A 21,727-nucleotide genomic window follows, 5' to 3' on the forward strand; every position below is an offset into this window, starting at 1 on the left:
GTCACAGCCAGTTTTGCCCTAAGAAACAGGGATCAGTGAATGACATCAGGGGATAATGCCAAATGCTGCTTGAGATCAGAAATAAGAGCAGTGCTTCATGGCTTGTTTGCACCCACTGCTTTCACGCTGTGTTTGTGTGACTACCCTCAGTGGATAAAATGCACCATAAAAGAGGCTTTTCCTCCCTCTCTTTTCCTCCCTCTCTTTTCCTCCCTCTCTTTTCCTCCCTCTCTTTTCCTCCCTCTCTTTTCCTCCCTCTCTTTTCCTCCCTCTCTTTTCCTCCCTCTCTTTTCCTCTCTTTCTCCCTCTTTCAGCTGAGCACCATTTTTTCCCCTTTCTTCCAGGGAGCTCATCACGAAGCTGAAGTCCCACGGCAGTTTCTACAGCAGTTTGCCAGAGTACATCTGCAGCCACAGCTCTGCTCTGCAGAACGACACTCTTTGCTGGAACGGACAAGAAGTCGTGGAGAGGTGATTCCCATCTCCCTTCCCCTGCATTGCTGGTCTTCTGTTAACCAGGCACAGGAGTGGTCTGTGACCAGGACACTGCTCCTTCCCTTAAAAACCCTATCACAGAGCTGGTACCCAGCCGTGCTGCAGCGCAGATGGATGTGCAGGCTGCATGGAGAGCAGTGGTTGTGTGCTGCCCTCCACTGAGCGTTGTGCACCCTGCTCTGGTAACCCTGCAGCAGTGACTGGCTTTGATTGGGGTGGGTTGGTAGCAGGGAGCCAGAGAGAGGAGAGCAGCAGGAGGGTGCACCGTGGTGTGAGGGTAGCAATGGGGTCATTGCCACCATGGACTGCATTGGGATGGGGATGTCTCCAACCTGGCTCCGTGCAGGAGCATCCCCAGGGAGTGACCACTTGTTGGGTTTTTTGAGAAGGAAAACCACCTTATTGGGTTTTTCCTTGGCCATAGCTCTGTGCCAGAGGTCAGGACCACTGAGGCAAACACAGCATTCATAGCATAAGGAGGAAGGAAGTGTTAATAGAAATGGAGGTTTTTCTTACCAGAAAATGCCCCTTGGGTATGTTAAAGTATGTGGAAATAGAACGTGGGAATGTTTTTATAGAATAATACATAAATCTGCTCTAATCATGCTTGTTTTTGCAGAGCATCTTTTGCTAGTAAGCAGTTTGCAGAAGGGAAGGAATAGCAATAAGATCAGGAAGTGGTGCAATGTTCAGATATTAATAATGCCTAATTGCTCAGTACCCTCAGGTGGCAATCAGCCTGTACGTGCAGTACTGACCTAAAACACAAAAAGGACTAGAAGAGCATCAAGCTATAGTTTGAAACAAAACTGCACAAGCATCTAAGATCACACAGTTGATGGAGTTCACTCCCTTTGCCTAAGGAGAACTGTGTCCTCTAGCTGTACTCATACCTGGGAAACCCGGAGTTTCTGTTCCTAAGAGAGAAGTTGCAAAAAACAAGATCATTTCAATATTGTTAATTACTACTTCTTAAGCAGTGCTATGAGCACTGCAGGGGGGGATGTAAGATGAGGTCTTTGGTTAGGACAGTTCACTGGGGCCATGACCACTGTCTGGTCCAGGTCCTGCTGACACCACAACTGGGTGAAGTGGGAGCAATGGAAAGGTGCTGAATCCAGACCTTCTGCAAACATAAATTCAGAGTTACTTGCAGGTTAACCATAGCTTTAGATGATATATACCTACAGCTTTCTGCTGAGAATGCTCGTGGACAGACCACAGTCCTAAGCCTAACAGGCTGAGATGTCGCTGAGGTCCCTGTTGCAGTACAGTGGTGTTGGTGGCACAGTGCAGAGGTCACGTAGGTGCAACAGTGCATGGAGAGGAGAGGCAGGGAGAGGATGGAGTGTGTGTGCATGAAGGGAGCACCAAGATTTCAGACCCTTTGAATTGAGGATTAAGTTGAGGGCTGGAGCAGCTCTGCTCTGGAGCCAGGCTGGGAGAGCTGGGCTGGGGCAGCCTGGAGAAGAGAAGGCTCCTGAAGGGGAGACCTTAGAGCAGCTCCAGTGCCTAAAGGGGCTGCAGGAAACCTGGAGAGGGGCTTGGGACAAGGGATGTAGGGACAGGGCAAGGGGAATGGCTTGAACCTGCCCGAGGGGAGACTGAGCTGAGCTCCTAGGCAGAAGCTCTTCCCTGTGAGGGTGCTGAGGCGCTGGCACAGGGTGCCCAGAGAAGCTGTGGCTGCCCCATCCCTGGCAGTGCTCAAGGCCAGGTTGGACACAGGGGCTTGGAGCTCCTCTCCCAGAACCCAGCTGCAGAACATCTCAAACAGAAGCAACCATGCAGTTAAACCGGTCTCTGGAGCCATTGCAGTGCTTCACGTGGAGCCTAACCTGCCTGCTTCACATATTCAGGCTTCCCACTGTGGCGGCTCCTTCAGAGAGCCTGGGAGGATGCCTGGAAACCAGGATCATGTAAGGTAACGGTACCCACCAGCTTCTTGAAGTCAGTGTTTTCCCCAAGAGGGAGCCAAGCAGCTGCTCGCTGTGGAGGAGCCCTGTCACAAGCTGCTCTGAGGATGTGCATTATGCGGGAGCCTGTCTGGCATCCCTATAGTGATTCTGATGAGCACTTGGTGGTCACAGAGCTCCATCGTGCCGCTTACTCCAAGGAACTCGGTGGGTTTTGAATCTCTGGCTTCCTGACTGAGAGGCTGGACTGGAGGGAACACCTGCCCTGCATGGCTCTTGACCTGCCCTGCATGGTTGCTGTGGCTGGATAGGTTTCTCCTCAGGACAGGATTGAGTTGCCTCAGCTGCACCATGCGCACTCTGAGACCCCTTTGAGTTCCTGGGATATCCATCAGCAGATCTAAGACCTGCATGGCCCTGTGGGGCTTGAGGGAGACACCTTATGATTCCTATAGCAATAGGAGGTGCCCACCTGGGGATAGATTAGGAAGGTGCTGGAAGCCTTGCAGCATCAGGTGGAGAGCAATGGTTGGGTGGATGCTGTGTTTCCATGTGTTTGCATGTCTGGTGCTGCTCAGATGATGGGTAAAACTGCTTGGGCACTGCTGTGTCAGTGAGCTGGGTGTGAGCATCCATATGGGCATGTCTGGGCTTTGGTGGGGCTCCTGGAGGGTTTGTCTGTTCACCTCTCACATCTTTAATGCTGTACCGGAGTGTTAATTAGGTTAGAGAGGAGCCCTCCTGGTTTAGCTGTGTCCTGACCCCTCTGTCACAACAAACTTTGATAGTTTTTCCAAGCCCTTTTCCTGTAACATGTTAAATCAGGCCTGGAATAGCAACTTCACAGCCCTTTGCCAGTGCACTCAAGTGCAAGATAACACTGACAGTGTGTATCCTGCTGTCTGACACAAACAGTCCCTTCTGCACCCTGTAGTAGTTCCTCTCAGTCGGTGTTTACCATCCTGTGTATTCCAGGGCTTTGTTATCAGCCTTTCACTGGGTCTCATTTCCCAGTTTGAGCCTTGGCCCATCCTTCGTTTCCTCCCCACCCTGACCTCCCTCTGCCCTGATGGAACATATTCATCTGGGACTCCAGTGCAATGCAGCTCGCTGGTTGGATCAGCTAATGGCAAGAGTTCATCCTCCTTGAGGTTTGCTATGGGGTTAATAGTTTGGTCACCATCCCTTCTGTGGGTTTAGAACAGGGTGCCTTGAAATAGCTGCTTGCAAACAGTGGGAGCTGCGCAAGGAAGGTCTGTTTTCCATGTCATGCAGAGCAGTGCCTGTGTGTTTTGCTGTGTTGTTGCTGTGTGGTTGAGGAACAGAAGCCAAAGTGGGAAGAAGAAACAAAATGCAACGCATTCCTGCTTTTCACACTTCTCAGAGGGTGCAAAAACGCACTGTGCTCTTATGGGTGCTACATAGCAAAAGCCACACAGTGCACATTCCACCACCAGTGAAGAGCTGCTTCTATGAGCGCTAGGAGGGGTCATAGTGCTTTGGGTGTTTGTGGCAGCTGGGGACCAGACCTGCTGGCTCTCCCTATGTGCATCCCTGAACACGTCTTTGCAGCTTTCCTGGGCTTAATCATTGACAGGCATTTCCCTGAGGTAGCAGAGGGCTGGATGTGAGGATGTGCAACAGCTTAAGGGAGGGTTGAACCTGCCTAAGAGAGGGTCCTTCCTTACCTCTGTCTTTATGACCCATCCTCCCACCTGCCTTCATGCTGGTGGTGCTGGATGCTGAGATGATGTTCTCCAGCCTCTCTTATCCTTGCACAGAGGAAAAACAGAGGGTGGTTCTTATCACTGAAGTTCTCACTGAGAATTAGCTCATTTAAAGAGTACAGCTTAAGTCAAGCGTGCATTGAGATACCGAACTCAGTTCCTATGGGAGTTAGGCATCTGAATCTCAAAGGTGATTTGAGCCTTATATATAATATCAGGGGGTTGCAGCATTTAATACTAAGAGCCTCTTAAAATCTAGATTCTCAGACTTTAATAATCTGCTTACATGAGAATATTCCTTCCAAGCTGTTCTGAACAGAACGACAGCAACGTTTGCCCACTCCAAAACTTGTAAGCACATTAAGCTTTACTTTAGATACTGCCATTTCCAAATTGCTCAAGACAAACTTGTGCATCACTCTAAATCACCAGCAGAACTCTTGTTTGCTTTATACCAGGTCCAAATCAGTATAGTTTTAGCACCTTGCCACTCTTTGAGTTTGAAGCATCAGGTTTCCCTGCTGTTGCCATTGTACCGGGGTGTGTTTTAATCATACAGCTCATAAACAATGAAAGCACAATGGGAAGCAAGGGAGAAAAATGCGGTTCTGTAATTGGAGCAAAGGCAATTCCATGCCAGCGATAACCCTGTAGCTCATGAAGGGTCTGGTTATTTCTGGCAGTGCTGCAAAATAGCTGATACAATGATGTCCCCAAAGAGGCTGTGTAACTTCCCAAGCACATAAACCACAGCTCTGTAGCAAATGTAAGCTAGAATGAAAGGATAGTGGTGAATTCAGTGGGTTATGGAGTGGCCAGAATTGTTTCCAGAGTATTTGAGAAAGGAAGATCATGAATTTTCCTCTATTAATCCTGCTTTTGGTCTCAGGTTTGGCCAATTTTCCCATAATCTTTTTGTCTTGAGCTTTGCTCACCTGAAGTTGAATGGAGGAAGACTTCAGGCTGTCCTTTTATCCTGCAAACTCCCATTGTTTTGCTATGAAGATGCCAGTTCCTGCTGTTCCTTCTTCAAGCCCCATCTCCCAAAACCAGGTGATTACCTGAGACTTCACCTCCCTACCCAAGCCAACACCTGCAGCACGCTTTGTAGCTGCATTGCATAGGGTGGCTGGGAAGAGGCAGCACTTCCCTTCGGCAGGGAACTGATGCAGCAGGACCTCAGAGAGCTCTCCTGCTGGTGAGACTGGGCTGCGAGGTGTTGCTGTTTGGAAATCCAGCTGCAAAGAGCTCCTTTTGCCTTAGGTGAGAGCGTTCCCCACTGAGAGCGTTGGATCTTCCTCGTTGCTTTTGAAGCAGCTGCTTCATGTGGTGTAAATTGCCTGCAAGCACCCACTGCGAGCAAGCAACCCCGCGTGTGCGTTGCAGGCTAGGAACAGGAGTTATCAGCTCTTCTTGGTGCCTTATGGGCTCATCCCTGCCTGTGGGGTGGGATGAGCGTGTCGAAGCAGCTCCTCCAGCCTTTTGGCTCCTGGTACTTGTACCACTGATGTGACATTAAGGTTGTCCCACTGAACCAGAAGGCAGCAGGGCCAGAGAATGAAATGTTGGCATCACCACTGCACCCACCTTCACAGACCCATGAAAATGGCTGGAGATACGATTTGGGCTTGTGCCAGCAGTGTATAGGAGAAACTTTTCTCTCCTGTCTCCCCTTTTACACCTCTTTATTCCTCCCCAGCCTGCATGGCCTTGTCTTGAGATTCAGGGTGGCTTCAGAGGATTGCAGATGCTGCAGATTCTGTTCTCTCATCCTCAGTTATTAAATCCTGTGAGATGAAACCTCTTGTATTGCAGTCCTGTCTTGTAGCAGTCTATGTTGTATTTGTCCCCCATCCACTCGCTCAACCATCACTCAGTGAGCAGAGATAGTAGAGGAAGAGCCTGCAAGGGATACCGCGCTGGTTAAACTGTAGAGCTGCATCTGAGTAAATGCTTTGCAACTGGAAGGCAAGCTTAAATTAATTGTGATTTGAATGACAAACTTGCTTCCCTGCTTCTAAAAGGTGTAATTCTTTCTGTTTGACTTGCGGGATTACTTTCTCTAAATCACACATCAGGCATTGCCATAACTCATCCCCGAGCCTAGCGTGGCCAAGTGGGATGAACACACATTTTACATTCATTGCCATATATTTAAATAGCATTTGTCATCTTGTCTTCCTCGCTCTGAAATGAAAGCCTGGAGAGAGCTGTATTTGGGCTGGAACGACCAAACGTTTGGGGATGGTGGGGAGGGAAGAAGGAGAAAATCCCTTCATTTGCCCACTGACTTGGGTGTTTATGGATGAGAAGGAGCAGGAAGGCTCTAGCTGTGCTGTTCCCGCAGGAGATCATTGGTGTTTTCATCAGGTGGTTGTCTTTTAAAGCCATTTTTAGCTCACCAGCACATTTCACAACATGACATTTGTCTGTGGAAAATACCACGGCCCCAGCAAGAGCCCATACCCAGGGAGCCCAGGCAGGGGGATGCTGCTGGCTGACGTCAGGACACGTCAAAGAGGGATGTATTTTGGGCTTTGCTTATGAAGTGGAAGCCAGACCGTGCTCATGTTACAGCATTGATACCCCTTTGGTGCAGGGACCCCCCGGGTCCATGGGGTGGGCTTGAACCACTGTGCATATTTGCTGTTCAGTGCTGCTTCTCACCATGGCAGAGGTATGTGATGGGCTCTGTGGAGTGGCACAAGTGTTCCATGGAAGGGGCTGTTTCGTTGGCATACGTTGAAAGCAGCTCAAGGTGGCTCTGAGGTTTCTCCTTGTCTGCATGTGGCTGGTGGGAGGAAGGTGACTCTGGCTTTGCATTGCAATGGGGCCTGCGAGCCCATCAGCAGCTTGGTGGGACACAGGGGAGCCTTAGGAACCCCCATCATCCAGCTCCATGGGGGCTGCAAAGGCAGCTCTCTGCCATGTGAAGGGCTGGCTGCTTGGCTCGGGCTGCAGGGAGGGGTGCCAGCTGCCTTTTCCAGCTTTTCTGGCATTTCGGGAATGCCCGTCCCTCACTGAAGCTGCATTTCAAAGCCTTTAACCCTTTGGTTGCCTGCATCCCATGCCTGAATGCATGTCACCCAGCCCTGGTGCTGCGGCAGAGGAGGGCACAGCCAAGTGGGAGCTGGTGTCCCCCTGGTACTGAGCACACCAGGACACCTCTTAGTAGCACAGGGGTGTACTGGAGCACCCAAGCTACACAGGAGCATGTCTGGCTATCCAGACACAGCACGCATCGGCTGCTTGCGTTTCATGCCCAGAAATGTGCAGCTTGCAGTGCCCACTGCCTCAGTGCTTCACCAGGCTGGTGTCATGGTGCAAATGGCTCGTTTTGGGCTGAGTACGTACCCTGGGACCTGGCCAATGGGGAGGTCCAAGCAGTGGCACTCTGCTGCTCCAGCATCACTGGTTTAGGGAGAGAGCCTGCGGATGCTTTGTTTCTCTGGTAGACTTGTCCCCTTGGGGAGGGTGAGCTGAGGTCCTCACCACCCTCCTGGGGAGCAGTTTTATGTGGACACATAGTTAGGGCATACTGCTGTGTTCCTCCCTCCTGTACAACACTGCACAGGCTACAGAAACCCTCTCTGGCAATCATTGCAATGATTTCTGAAGGGGTTTTGCCCACCCAAACCCAAGCTATTGAGCTGCTGTGGAGCTCAGTTTAGGAGAGAGGGTGTATTCATTTAGGTGTGCACCAAATGGGATTGGTTCTGCTTTTGATAACACTGTACTAGTTAAATCTCTGAAACCACAGGAGACTTTCCATCAACGTACTCACGTTCCATCGGTGTTCCGTTTTACATTTGCAGGAACACCAAAACTGGCGATTCCTTTGGCACCTGAAGCCATGCGTCTGTGGATGTTTTATGTTCAGTGGCCAGGTGTGTTCATCATGCTGTCGCGGTGGCACTGAGGGACTGTGACAAGCGGGCAGCGGGTTTAATGCCCTGCTCCCAGTGCCTCTCCCTGCTCTAAGCCCCAGCACTCGCAGAGCCGGGCGGGTCTGTGCGTGCAGCAGCAGCGCCTGCCCACGAGATGGCGCTCTAAGCATGCGCTCCCGCAGGGAGACCTTCTGCCGGGCTGGGAGAGGGGTCCGGCGGCGGCCACAGGGATGCTCAGGGGTCTGGAGCATCTCTCATGAGAGGAGATGGTGGGAGCTGGGCCTGGTTGGTCTGGAGCAGAGCAGGCTGGGGGGATCCCATCCATGCAGATCGGTATCTCAAAGGTGGGTGCCAGGAGGATGGTGCCAGACCCTTCTGTGGTGCCCAGCAACAAGATGAGGAGCAATGGCCATGAACCAAAACACCACAAGTTTCACCTCAATGTGAGGAAGAACTTCTTTGCACTGAGTGTGTCGGAGCACTGGCACAGGCTGCTCAGGGGGGCTGTGGAGTCTCCCTCCCTGGAGCCACCCCAAACCCACCACGGACACATTCCTGTGTGCCCTGCTTTGCATGGCCCTGCTTTGGCAGGGGTTGGACTGGATGATCTCGAGGTCCCTCCCAACCCTGATGGTTCTGTGGGCACAGGCTGCTGCAGGCTGGCATCCAGCCGGGCACTCTCTGGCCCCACTTCTCCGAGTCACTTTGTTGTCAGCCTATGACAAGTCTCTAACAGCATGTGTATGTGCTTTTGTGAGCTGGGAGCTGTGTGCCGCAGGGATAGCTGTGATCTGTGCTTCCCAGGGTAACACAACTGTTATAAATGTGTGCTTCAAGTGTGTGTTTTGCACAGTGTTGAGTCCTAACAGGGAGGCCCCAGCATGGGGAGAGGTGTCTGAGGGAGGACAGAGCTGCTGGAGTTGGTGTGCTGTGCTGCAGCAGGGGGGACTGCAGGCAGCTGCCCTGGTGCTGAGGGGCTGGTGGGGCTTGGGAGACTCAAGGTGATGGCTCTGCTTTGCAGCAATGCTTCTCCTGTAGCTGGACAAGTTCTGTATGTCTGGAAACAGGAATGCGTATAGGTGCGTGCCTCTCTGTTAGAGGCACAAACACTTCCTTTCTCCCATCCTTCTTTGTCGCTCCACGTTGGACACGGGCTTGGAGCAAGCTGCTCCAGTGGAAGGGGTCCCTGCCCATGGCAGGGGTTGGAGCTGGAAGAGCTTTAAGGTCCCTTCCAACCCAAACCAGGCTGGGCTAAGCCTGAATTCCTAATCCAGTTTAAGTGGGGCCAACCCCCTGTGTATCCCCCAAACCCTCAGTGTGCCCCAAAGCCAGTGAGGCTGCATGTTCTGTGCCTCTTGCTGTTCTCCCATAGCTGGCCTCACCATCCCTCCCATCTCCCTCCCCTACTTTAATTCCCACTTCCTCCCCGAAGCCTGTGTGAAATGGAATGTCACCATCCCAGCTTGCCCAGCAGTGTGGGGATGAAGGAGTGGGCAGGGGAGCAGGGAGCTGGCAGACAGGGAGGCAGTCAGTGGGGCTGGAAGTTCCATACGGACATGAGATGTAGGAGATGAACTGGTGTTATCTGGGTGATCTCCCCTTCATAGGCTGCGCTGTGGTTTGGCAGCATGTGCCCGGGCTGTCAGCTCTTGCAGATGAGGACTTGTTTTATGCTTTAAAGTGCCATGGCCCATTACTAGGGCTGCAGTGAATACCATTAACCCACAGCTCAGGATGGCACTGGTGTGCTCTGTGCCACTGTGCAGCTGTAGCAGCGCTTGCTGTGGTCCTAGAGCTGAGTTGGAGGTTGGTGAGGATGTGCTTGTTTCACATCCTGAGCATCACGAGCCAGGATCCACCCAGATACTGAGTGGAGAAGCACATTCCTCCACAGGCAAGCATGCAGCAATCCCTCCTCCCCTCCTCACTTCCATCGCTCTGATAAACTTTGCCATTCCATGCATTTTGCAGCATTGAGTTTATGCTTCTTTCCCAATTGCTGATGGGAAAGCTGAGCACAGGCTTGGCTGCATCTGAGATCTCCAGCCCCTTGCCTGCTGTCCGGGTGCTTTCCTGGCTTGCACAGCACCCCTGTAAATGGAGACACCAGGTTGTGCAGAGCCCAGCACCGTACCAAAGTCAAGGTACGTTCTGCCTAAGCAATTACTTTGATCCCCAAGGCTGGAGCTCATCAAAGGCTGAAATCAGGATTGTTTGACAACACCTATTTTCCATTAGCAATGTTGACAGCATTAATTATATTCTGATGCTTTAATTCTTTATTATTGAAATCACACATCAGTGCCAGGCATTGCTTTGCAAGGGGGGGGGGGGGGTGTTATGCTAATTAACTGGAGTTAACTGGGTCATCCCACTCAGTTTTTGGCTGTGGGCACAACACTCCAGCTCTTGTACTGGAGTCTCTGGGTCTGCCAAGATGCATTTTAAACAAACATGAGCAAGGCAGGATTTCTGAGCCAGCTTTTTGAGGACTCTTGGGTGCAAGTTATGTGAAAATATTTATCCCTCTTGTATACTGTTTAACGTCTTCCTTGGTTACTAATGGACTGGAAAGGACTTCATTGTCCTCAAGCGATACAAGTCCATCATGTTGCTACTTCGCGAAGGCAGAGCAGGAATGTTTATGGGAATCTTCTGCCTTTTCTTTGTCATTATGAACTGTCTTGTGCTCTCTGCGTTGGACGGGGCTGGTGCTTATCTTGGGATTTCCTTTGTTTGCACTGAATTTTAAACATCTCCTCTATATTAGCCCATCACATCGTGGTTTCCTTTGTTCTCCCTCCCACAGGTACAGTCCCCACATCACAAAGAATGGAGCAAAAGCTCAGCCTGGCAATCCCGAGGGGAAGATGAAAGGTCCCGAGCCGGTGATCAGCCAGATTATTGACAAGCTGAAACACATCAACCAGGTTTGTTGTGCCAGCAGGGATGGCTCCTGGCTTCCAAATCGCTTTGGCCTTCCCCATGCTGGGTCAGACAACCTGGGGCACTGAGGTTATCTCCATCCTCAGCAGCAGGGCGTGAAGTGATGCCACCTCAGCCCTACGCTGTACCAGGCTCCCAGCAGTGGCATGTCCTGATGCATGCATGCTAGCAGGGTTTGCACGGCATGTGCCCCATGTCCCTTCTGGTTGGAGGAGTCCCCTTTGGTATTCCTTGTGCTTTTGAGGGAGGGTTACCCATTTCTTTGCTCTATCTCCCTGGGCATCCACTCCCAGTCACTGCTGGGACAAGTTATGTCGAGTGGGGACATGGCAGAGCTGCATTAGGCTCTTCACACTGCTTCTTTCCCACCATCTCAGACCTGGCATCCTTGCTGGGACAAGCAGCATCTTGTCTCTCCCCATTGTGCCAGGCCACGTTAAGCCTGTGAACAAGGCTTGCTGCTGCCAAGGGGTTAGGTGGCACCTCGGTGCAGTGTTCAGCTTGCAGTTGTTACCCTCCCAGAGCTGTCTGCAGAGAGCCAGCTGAGCTCTGGTCTGCCTCTGGGCTCTGCTGCGCTCTCTGCATCGAGGAGTAACTCAGAGAGGGAATGTGTGCATGGGCTGCTAGCTTGGACCTCTCTGCTTTCACAGCACTGGGACCTCACAGGGCAAATACCAGGCTGGTAACACAGCTGCGCTGCCCAGGCTCTCCCAGGAGAGCTCTTACTGGTGGGGACCTTGTTGAGGGCTGCTCCAGCACAAGGCTTGGGGCAGTGATGGGTTCCCGGGGCTAAGCCCAGCTTTGCTTCCCGGCCGGGTGGGCTCCGAGCTGCTGGCTTAGCGACTTTTCTGCTAACCTCTGCTTTCCTGCTGCACCGCTGCAGGGACTGCTTTCACAGCAGTTCCCACTTTAACCCCCGTGCCCTCCGCCACAGGCACGCCTCATTAGGCACTGTCTGCAAGCAGGATGCAGCCAGGGATGCGGGGTCCTTGGGAGCACCCCGACATGCAGGAGCCGATGTGGGCAGCGCATCCTGCTGTGCCTCCCTGTGCCAAGCTGTGCCATCTGCCAACAGCCCATAATTGTTGGGGGGGGGGAGAAAAAAAGCATCATCAGCTCCCTATTAAATGGGGTAGAGGGCAGGCTTCAACCTGCAGGTGATAATGATATTTTGCCGTTCACAGTGAGAAAGTCGCGCTGAACAAAACACGGTTATTAGTGTACTTGAAACTGCTGACATAAAGCGGTTGTGAAACGCTGGCTGCCAGATTGGGTCAAGTTAGGTCTTTGCTGAACAGTTCAGGCTGCTGAGGAGTGGAGATGTGCGGAATGAGAGACCCTGGGTAAACACTGCCGGGCTGAACTCAGCTGTTTGCAGCAGCAGAGTGCCTTTGTCAGCTGCTGCTCGGAGGAAAACAGTGGTAAGGGGTGAGCATGGTCAACTCAGTCATGGCCTTTCCCAGTGCTTCCCCTCCTCGGTGTGCAGCATCGGATTAGAACGTGTTATGGAGAGGGGGGGCAGGTGAGTTATTTTGGTTTAAATGGCATAAATGGGAGTCTGAAAGGTATCAAACCCGCTTGTGAAGTTGTGCTGGGGAAGGAGGGGGAGTTGAGAATAAAATCAGGACTAAGTAATTTGTGAGAACTAGTTATAAACCCAGCTATTCCTGTGGAGGGTCCGTGGTGAGTGGCTTATACACTGGGAAAGTAACTGCAGAGCTGGGATTTGGGTGTCAGAGCTCAGCATCACACTCATTTTCTTGGCCTACCGAAGTTTTGTGCTCTCCTCCACATCTGGAATGCATCTTGAACACTGAATAGTAGGAAATGTGGAAGGAGCAGCAGCTCTGGCTGGATTACAGTTGTGTTTTTCAGGTGTTGGCTTCAGATCTGGGAAGCAGCGGGGACTCCAGGCTGGGAAAGGGTGAGAATCTCCTCATCCACCAAGCTCAACCCAAAGGGCTTTCCAACATCCAGAATCTTTAGGAGGAAGGAGCATCCTTTCAAGTGTTTGTGGTGCTCAGGGCTGCAAACTGGATTCCCTGCAGGACTTCCAGTGAATTATGAACCTAGGACCATGTGATGACTTCCTCCCAGTGTGTGGTGTTGGAGATGCAGCTTGGGTTCTGCGGCTGTGGGTAGGCTCAGGACCCATGCTAGGTGGTGAGATTTTTGTAGGGTTCCATGGCCTTGACTTGTAGGTTCTTGCTAATGTCTGTAATTTGCCAGTGACTTGGCTTCACTTTATTGCTGGCTGCTCACACAGATGAAAAGTGTGTGTTCTTTTAGCAGCACACCATGGTTTTGAGCCCACTTGAGTCTGGCAAATAATGTTCTGTGTGGAAATCCTGCTCACTTGTTAGTTCATGTCTCCTCCAACTGAATCTGGGTAAGTGTGCACATCCGTGATGGGTTCTGATGGAGCTTCTGCAGTTTGAAATGGGCCTGGCGTTTGTGCGTTAGAACATGGGGACTGAAAGGAGCATAGAAAACCTAATCCAGGAGAAAGGGAAGTAAAAATGTGCCAGATTGTATTAGTTTGGTTCAAACACCTTTCATCAAGCTAAAGTAAATGAATGAGTAAAGCACGAGTAGTGCTGGCTCAAGACAGTGCTTTCAGGATGGGTCCCCCTCACCTTATCAAGCCTTCAGCCTATTTCTGTTTCACCCGAACGTGTGCCTGGGGCTGGTGCTATTTTTCATGCCACGTTGGAAATAAGGGTTATTGGTTTAATTTCTTCTGTAACTTCTGCTAGATGCCCACCGAGTTTGGGGTTAAGTTATTTTTGCTGTCTGCCCAGAGGCAGGAGCAGCCCATCCATAAATATTAACGTTGTTATCTCAGCTGGGAGGCCAAGGGTCACCTCCAGGAAAATGAGTTGGAATCGGTTCCTGACTTTTATTTCCCAGTGTGGATGGGGTCTGTTTCTAGCTAGAAGGGTTTTCACTCATCCTACGCACGAAACTATATTGAAACTGAAAGGTTATTTGGTATCAGGACAAGGTCTTGCTCAGGTTTTACTGGGACTTGGTAGCATCTGTGGGCAAAAAGCAGTGTGCAAGGTGAGCTGTTTCCTCTGGTCATTTGAATTTCTCCCCACCACGGGGGCATTTGAATGGCTGTCAGATGGGGATGAGCTTCAGGTTTTAACATATGCATGGGGATGGGAGACATACGCGTGTCTTGAGTGCCCTCCCATGTTGGTGACCCTCTATTGGTCCTCCTCCTCCAAGAAAGGCTCTGGAGAGCAGACCTGAGTGTTGCTGGTGTGAGGATGCAGCAGGGATAGAGACTGCGGGTACCAAATCAGCCAATGTGACCCCCTTGGTCTTCCCTCCTGTCTCTCTGCACCCCAGGCTGACTCGTGTGCTCTCTGCACTGCTATGGGGCTCTGCTCACAGCAGATGCTTTACCCTGTCCTTACCTGTTTAAGCCTGTTCCCAGTCCCAATCTCTTTTTATGCTTAGACAAATGCTGGTATTTATCACAGGGCCACCTCTAGGAGGAAGAGGGCACTTTTGGAAGAAAAGGCAGGGGGAAAACCCCACCAAAAATGAACAATAAGATCCATAAAAGGAAATTTAACTGGGGGAGATGTATCTTTACAAGATTGAAGGGCCTGGAAACATATTGTACATTTCCAGACACTCGAGTTAAGGGCTCATTTAGAATATTTCAGATACACTGGAGTTTGACAGTTCCTTGGTTTCCACATCAAACAATCCGTAATTTATTGCCCCGTATAGGGACTGTGTTTTTATCATATTGCATATTCTCTAGCCAGAAATCTAACTACCATATAAGCTCTTGAAAAAAAAGAACCCTTTTGGGGATTGGAATCCAGGCAATGTGCCTTCCCAGACCCTGAGAAACCCCGTTTGATTTATTTCCTTGGAAATGAGGGGAACACACAATCTCCTGGAGCATTACAGCTGCTCCCCAAGCAGGATCTCGCTGCCTTTCTTCACGTGCTTGGTGTAAAGACCCGGGTCCTGCGGTGAGCCCTGTGTGAAAGAGCCTCGTGTCCCTCTTTGTGGGGTTTACAGGGGGATGAGAACAAAACCTAGACCTTTTACAAGGCATAAACCACGGAGCTTTAGTGGCAAGGAAGCAGAAAAGACAAAGGAGGCCCAGAGGTGCAAATGCCCAAGGACAAAATAGACTGGAAGCTTACAGAAAAGCAAGCCCTGGTGTTTAAATAGGCGCTTGGAGCTGGTTTGATCAACCCATGTGTCCTATATTTGTTTGTAGGTTTAATGGGCTGTTTCCCTGCGGCCTGGCCGCTGGGAGAGGGCAGGCTGGAGGTCACCCAGAAGTTAATTTGGAAAAAGGCCAAAAGGCCACAACTTGATGGAATCAAATCTAAACAAGATAGGGCTGGGAACGGCGCGGTGCCCTTGCGCCTCAGCCTCTCACAGCTCCCCTGCTCTAAATAGAGGGTGATGGAGCATCAGGGACCGGCAACGGGGGTTTAACCCCACCACGGGCGATGATGCTCAGGGTGGGATGCGGATCCCACTCATGGCACACAGGGAACCTGGGAATGGGCTGCCCCAGCAGTGCAGGCGGTGCTCTCTGGGCACAGGGGGGGAGATGTGGGGTCCCCAGAAGCTGCTTCACCAGACCCTGTCCCAGGCAGCTCAAAGCAGGGAAAACTATTAAGTTCATTATGGGAGACCCCGGGGAGCTGGGGAGTTTTCAGGACTGTATTTCCCCTTCAGCAAGCTCCGTGACTTTGAGGGATTTGGTGGGATACTGTTCCTCTGTGCCCTGCTAGGCTCTGTGAGCTTTATTACTCCCGCTGTATTTCAGCTTCCCGACCAGATGAAGCGGCATCATAATGGGAAAAATGCACAGGCTGCCAGATTGTTAAACCAAGTGATGCACAACACTTAACACTTGAAAATACAACCCTTCCATTGCACCAAAACAAGTTGCTCTTTGTTATTTCCCCCCTTTTGAATTCAGTCAGTTAACACTGCTATGCCTGGAGTGCTGCAGAGCGGCAATAGAATTCATCAGGTCCTCAAAAGAACTGTTCGTAAAGACAATAACTACTTGGAAACGCCTTTTGTGAACATTATTAAACAGTTTGTAACAATTAGAATATTAAAACCACACGCTGTTGAAAGCAACCAGACATCGCAATTATTTCTTACTAAGGCTATTAACTAAAATGACAGAAGAGTTTTACTTGAATGATAAATGCATTTTGGAATGGATCAGCTAATTCTTCTTTTACTACACCAAATAATCTATAGCTCCACCAAGTCTAGGCCTGGTATTTAAAGATTAGCTCCCTCATTCTTCTGAGCCATGCCTCAGCTCTCGGTAACGCGCCAGGTAAATGCTTTCGCACTCCGTGTGCAAGGGGCAATTCCAGGATTCTGCCAGGCCGGTTAAATGAGGGGGAATGTGATCCTCTGTAATGAGAACTTCATTGAATTTGAACATATGTGACTGTCAGGTTGCTTTTTAAACCCAGCCTTCTCCTTTCCTCTTAGAATCATAGACTGGTTTGGGATGGAAGGGACCTCAAAGCTCCTCCAGCTCCAACCCCTGCCACAGGCAGGGACCCCTTCCACTGGAGCAGCTTGCTCCAAGCCCCTGTGTCCAACCTGGCCTTGAGCACTGCCAGGGATGGGGCAGCCACAGCTTCTCTGGGCACCCTGTGCCAGCGCCTCAGCACCCTCACAGGGAAAAGCTTCTGCCTTATCTCCAACCTGAACTTCCCCTGGTTCAGTTTGAACCCATCACCCCTTGTCCTATTGCTCCAGTCTCTGATGAGGAGTCCCTCCCCAGCGTCCTTGTAGCCCCATTAGACACTAGAAGCTGCTCTTCTCCAGGCTGAACAGCCCCAATGTTCTCACCCTGTCTCCATACAGGAGCTGCTCCAGCCCCTGATCATCCTCTTGGCCTCCTCTGGACTCGTTCCAACAGCTCCATGTTCTGATGGTGAGGACATCAGAACTGCACCCAGTGCTGCAAGTGTGCCCATGCCAACTATCACCCATCAGGACCATATCAGCAAACACGCCAGCTTTGCTGGGGCTGTTGTGGGAGCAGGTATCTGCAGGTCACCCACAATGAGGTTTCTTTGACAGCCAGATTAACTGGACCCAGCGTGTTTGCGTGTGTGTCTTCACACAGAGCTGTGATCTGGGCTGAAGCTTCTCGCCTGTTTTACCTTATGGTCTTGCCTGACCTTCTCCTTCCCTGGAATTCCCCGGTTCCCGCGGTCTTGTGCAGGAGAAGGGATTCAACTTTGCCCCCGTGGCTTCAGAGCCAGCAGGGATTCAGGTGCCTCAGGTGTGTCCTGCAGGGAGCAGACTCCAAACAATGCCGTGGAAATCAGCTGGGAAAAACCCTACCTTTAAAGGGGATTCATTGGCTTTTGTATTCAAAACATGCAGCTGATGGTGCCTTAAAACAAACACCAGACATCCTGTACCAGCGCTGGAGTTTATCCTGTTGTGGAGGAAACAAACCTGGAGGAATCCTTGTGCAGCAAAACACGGTGTAAGTGGAGCTGTTGATACCAAGTTAACAGTTAATTACAGATATTCTGGGCCTTGTTAATCACATCTGCTGTGATTGAGGCTGGTAACTCCATCAGTAGATGTCGGAAGGAGGTGTCCTCCCTGATGGTGCCAGTAAAAGCCATGCAGTGATCCCTGCCATTAGTGGGGTCGTTGATGGGTTTCTCATTCATGTGGATTTTCGCTCCAAAATTTGACTTGCATCACGTGTGGTCCAGACTGGGAGGGGACTGGGATTCAGGGAGCTGATCTCCATCCTCCAGAGCAGGCCCGGCAAGTAACCTGTTGTCTGCTTGGCTACAGGACAGATCTGATTGCTTTTGTTCCTGAGAAGAAGCCTGGTTAACAGTAATAATGTTCCTTATGATTCCAGGCTGGTGCAACAGCACAGGGATGATGTTCTCAGGGAAAGGGTGGCAAAAGCAGTGCTGGAACCTCCTGTGGGCAGGGAGGGCCAGCTCCAGCCAGAGGTCAGAGCTGCCTTCCCAGCCTTTGCTACAGGAGCCTTGCTGGGATGCCTGTGAGATTCCCACTCCATCCCTGGCTGCTTCATGTGCTGGGAAGGTTGGACCTGGGCATTTTTCCATTACAATTCTACCACTTCAAACCAGTCTGTCTGCAGTGGGAACAAGGTGCGCTTATGGCGTTTTCTTCTCCCAGAGGCATTAATGTATATCTACTCCCCAGCACCAGCCAGGCATGGGTAGTGGAGGTGTCCTTCCAGATCCTGGCTGCTCAGCCTGCTATGGGTTTGTGTATATCTTGTGTTGAAGGAATGGAAAGCACTCACTGGTTTGGCATCCCTTTGATGGAGAGGGTAGTGTAAGGTGTCTTACTACTGTGTGCAGAAAGACGTTAGCTGTCTGGGCTAAAACCTGGAGAGGGGCTTGGGACAAGGGATGTAGGGACAGGGCAAGGGGAATGGCTTGAACCTGCCCGAGGGGAGGCTGAGCTGAGCTCTTAGGCAGAAGCTCTTCCCTGTGAGGGTGCTGAGGCGCTGGCACAGGGTGCCCAGAGAAGCTGTGGCTGCCCCATCCCTGGCAGTGCTCAAGGCCAGGTTGGACACAGGGGCTTGGAGCAAGCTGCTCCAGTGGAAGGGGTCCCTGCCCATGGCAGGGGTTGGAGCTGGAGGAGCTTTAAGGTCCCTTCCAACCCAAACCATTATATGATGCTTACATGTCCTCCTAGACACTCTTGCATTCAGGGCACCTTCCTTCTAGGCCATTTCTAGCTCAGATGCCTGAAGGGTGTGATGGCAGTGAGATGGTTGATTGCTCCACCTCTACCCGTGTTGTCCTCTTGTTCCCTGTGCTCGTGTTCTGCTTGTCGTCTCATGTTTTATCTTCTGGTGACGTGTGCTTTGTGCCTTCCTGAGCAGTGTATGGATGGCAGAGCAGGCTCTGCTCCAACGTAACAAAACAAAATATGGAAAATATGGATAACAGCAGTGATGGGTCCTGGCCCATGGAGGCTCCCACACCCCTCCTTCACCCATCTGCCAACACCGCAGGGGTGGCTGCTTGACAAGTGGAGAGAGAGGTCCAGGTTCTCCTGCCTGGTGACGCAGAGCAGTTGGAAAGGAGAGGAGAAAGCAGCTGGGGCTGCTGGTAGGTGAGTGAGAAACTGTGGGGAGAAGGAGCAGGGATACAATACCAGCGAGGAAATGGGGTGGAAAGGGGTCAAGGCAGACAGGCCTTCCAGGTAGCAAGGAAGGGAGCATCTTTGCAATGCCTTTTCCACCATCAACCGACATGGATGTGCCTGGTGGGGACAGCTCTCCTGGTGACTTTCTTGGTTTAGTGGCTTAATCAGTGATGGGTTTAACTGGGTTTGGTGTTTGAGGGGTGTCTGTGCTTGATGGAGGTGGATGGCGGTGTAGGAAGAGATGCCGAAGGACTGGGGGTAGTTTGGTCTCAGCAATGCAAAGGAGGAGAAGGAGCTGTAGCAGCTCAGAGACCAGCAGTGTTTCTCCAGCCTCAGCATGGCTCTGGGGCTCAGGGGACGAGCCAGAAGCAGATGGGGACTGCCCAGGTCCCCAGCCCTGCTTGGCACCCACCCCGGCCTGTTCCTTCCTACCACGGCACAAAACAAGCCAGAAATAGCTGTAGGGTGGAAGGGGAAGGAACTGGCTCTAAGGTGAAGGAGCTGGTCCCAAAGCCGGAGTAATCTCTTTTTCGCATGTGCCCTGTGATGAATGAGCATTTGTTCGGGTCGGGGAAGTGACGCTCCCCTGCCTGGGGACAGCAACAGGAGCCGTCCCTCTGCCTGCACCGTGCCAGGGAGGGCTTAACCTCTGTGTCCACATCCACATCCTGTCCCGGGCATCGGCCTCCTGTCGCCAAAGCAGAGCCATTCATAACGGCCTGGCAGCCCCTTCTGCTGCTGAGGGAGATTTAGTGGCCAGGGCAGGCTCGTTTTAATTACTGCCAGCACTGAGGGCTCTTTATCTGTCTTCCTTTACCCACTGGGATGGTGTCAGTTGTGATAGCTAATCTGGACCTAAGCTGATGATCCCTGAAGTAGGGCCACCCTTGGGCCAGTAATTCATTGTGTCACCAGCTTCTTTGTGCTATCCGGAGAGTGACCAGGAAAACTGATTTACAGGCAGCTGAGAGCATCTCCTCTGGAGCCTGTGAAGAAGTAAAAGGGGTCCTGCTGTGCTGGTAGCCCCTGAGAGATGCACAGGAAGGAGTTTTCCTGCTCCAGGAGGTGGTATTATGAGTGCTAAGAGCAGCTTCGAGTGCCTAAAGGGGCTGCAGGAAACCTGGAGAGGGCTTTGGACAAGGACCTTTAGGGACAGGCCAAGGGGAATGGCTTGAACCTGCCCGAGGGGAGACTGAGCTGAGCTCTTAGGCAGAAGCTCTTCCCTGTGAGGGTGCTGAGGCGCTGGCACAGGGTGCCCAGAGAAGCTGTGGCTGCCCCATCCCTGGCAGTGCTCAAGGCCAGGTTGGACACAGGGGCTTGGAGCAAGCTGCTCCAGTGGAAGGGGTCCCTGCCCGTGGCAGGGGTTGGAGCTGGAGGAGCTTTGAGGTCCCTTCCAACACAAACCAGGCTGGGGTTCTATGGTTCACCCCTTTGGTCACCCTTTGTCATGGGCTGTTGTGGAGCCCCAGAGCAGGAGTGACCCCAGTCTGGTGCATGGGGAGCACATCCTTGGGTGATTCCTTGCCCATAGAAGGTAGAAGGTGCTACCTGGGGCTTGATCTGACGAGTGCAGCTTCAGCAGTATGAAACCTGTGATGTCTCAAGCCTCAGCACAGGGACGTGCAGGATTTGCTTTCAGAGCAGCTGATAAAACAGCTGACGTGCCCAACTCGTTGTTTTTCCAAGCACTGAAATGACTTTTCCAGCTCCAAAGCCTGCTCCTACTTTATTAACATCTGATTAGCAATCACTCCTTGTTGTGCTGAGCTTGAAACCAGAGTACAATTAGGAACAGGTTTCTTCTCTGCCATGTCTTGTGCTGCCAAGGTGCATCCAAGTGGAAGGGCTGTTAAGGGAAACCACAATATGGGTGTTCTTGTGCCAAAATGGGCTCTTCTGTCCTTGGGCTAATGTAGTGGTCAGAAGGGCAGGGAGGAAAGGGCACACGTCTGTAGAGAGAGAAGTACAGCTCCTGGCATTTACAGATACTTTTAGAAGTCTCAAATCTCCTCACTTCCAAATGGTGTTTGATGCTTGGTGCCAGGAACATTGAGTTTTTCTGTAATAGGCGTTGTAATTGTGGCTGCTCAAGAAGGGGAAAGTTCTCTGGAGCTTGGAAAGAAGGACATGGTAACGGTGCTGTTGATGCTGCAGAGAGTTTCTGCCAGGGCATGGTCCTGTGCACCAAGGCCCCTGTCCAGATGCAGCATCAATGAGAGCTGGGTGATAGGGAAGCAGAGGGGACAGCACCAGTGAGTCCTATTATAAGGGTTGCTTAAATAATAAAGTATTTGCTAATAAAAGATAACTTTTTCCATGCTATTTCCAGGGCTCATAAGCAGAGGAAGTGGAGAGAATCGATTCTGCTGTTGCATGCTTGTGTGTGATCAGGCCACAAAATTCAAAACACATGAGTTTGCACAGAGTCCCCAACTTCAGCCTTTTCCAATGGGTTCCTTTCCCCCCCGTTCTTGCCTGTGATCAGATAATGACCTTTGTGAGCAAACCAGCCCCAGCTGTATTTCATAATGGGAATATACTTCTGTACAGTGTAATGAGCTGTTAACAGGCAACAG

General features: G+C 51.4%; 1 protein-coding gene across 2 annotated transcripts in view; it reads left to right on the forward strand.

Moving 5' to 3' along the window:
• GPC3 (glypican 3) overlaps positions 1–21,727 on the forward strand; it is a 130,315-nt gene that overhangs the window by 79,128 nt on the left and 29,460 nt on the right. For both annotated transcript variants that reach the window (XM_061353228.1, XM_061353229.1), the window contains exons 5-6: positions 345–470; positions 10,831–10,951. In XM_061353228.1, the coding sequence (XP_061209212.1) occupies positions 345–470; positions 10,831–10,951 (247 nt within the window). The remainder of the gene's footprint in view (positions 1–344; positions 471–10,830; positions 10,952–21,727) is intronic.

This window comes from Neopsephotus bourkii, unplaced genomic scaffold (genome assembly GCF_033783945.1).
Source record: "Neopsephotus bourkii isolate Nb327-2 ecotype Australia unplaced genomic scaffold, CSIRO-AGI_Nbou_v1 NB_668, whole genome shotgun sequence".
In the NCBI taxonomy this organism is placed as follows: Eukaryota; Metazoa; Chordata; class Aves; order Psittaciformes; family Psittacidae; genus Neopsephotus; species Neopsephotus bourkii.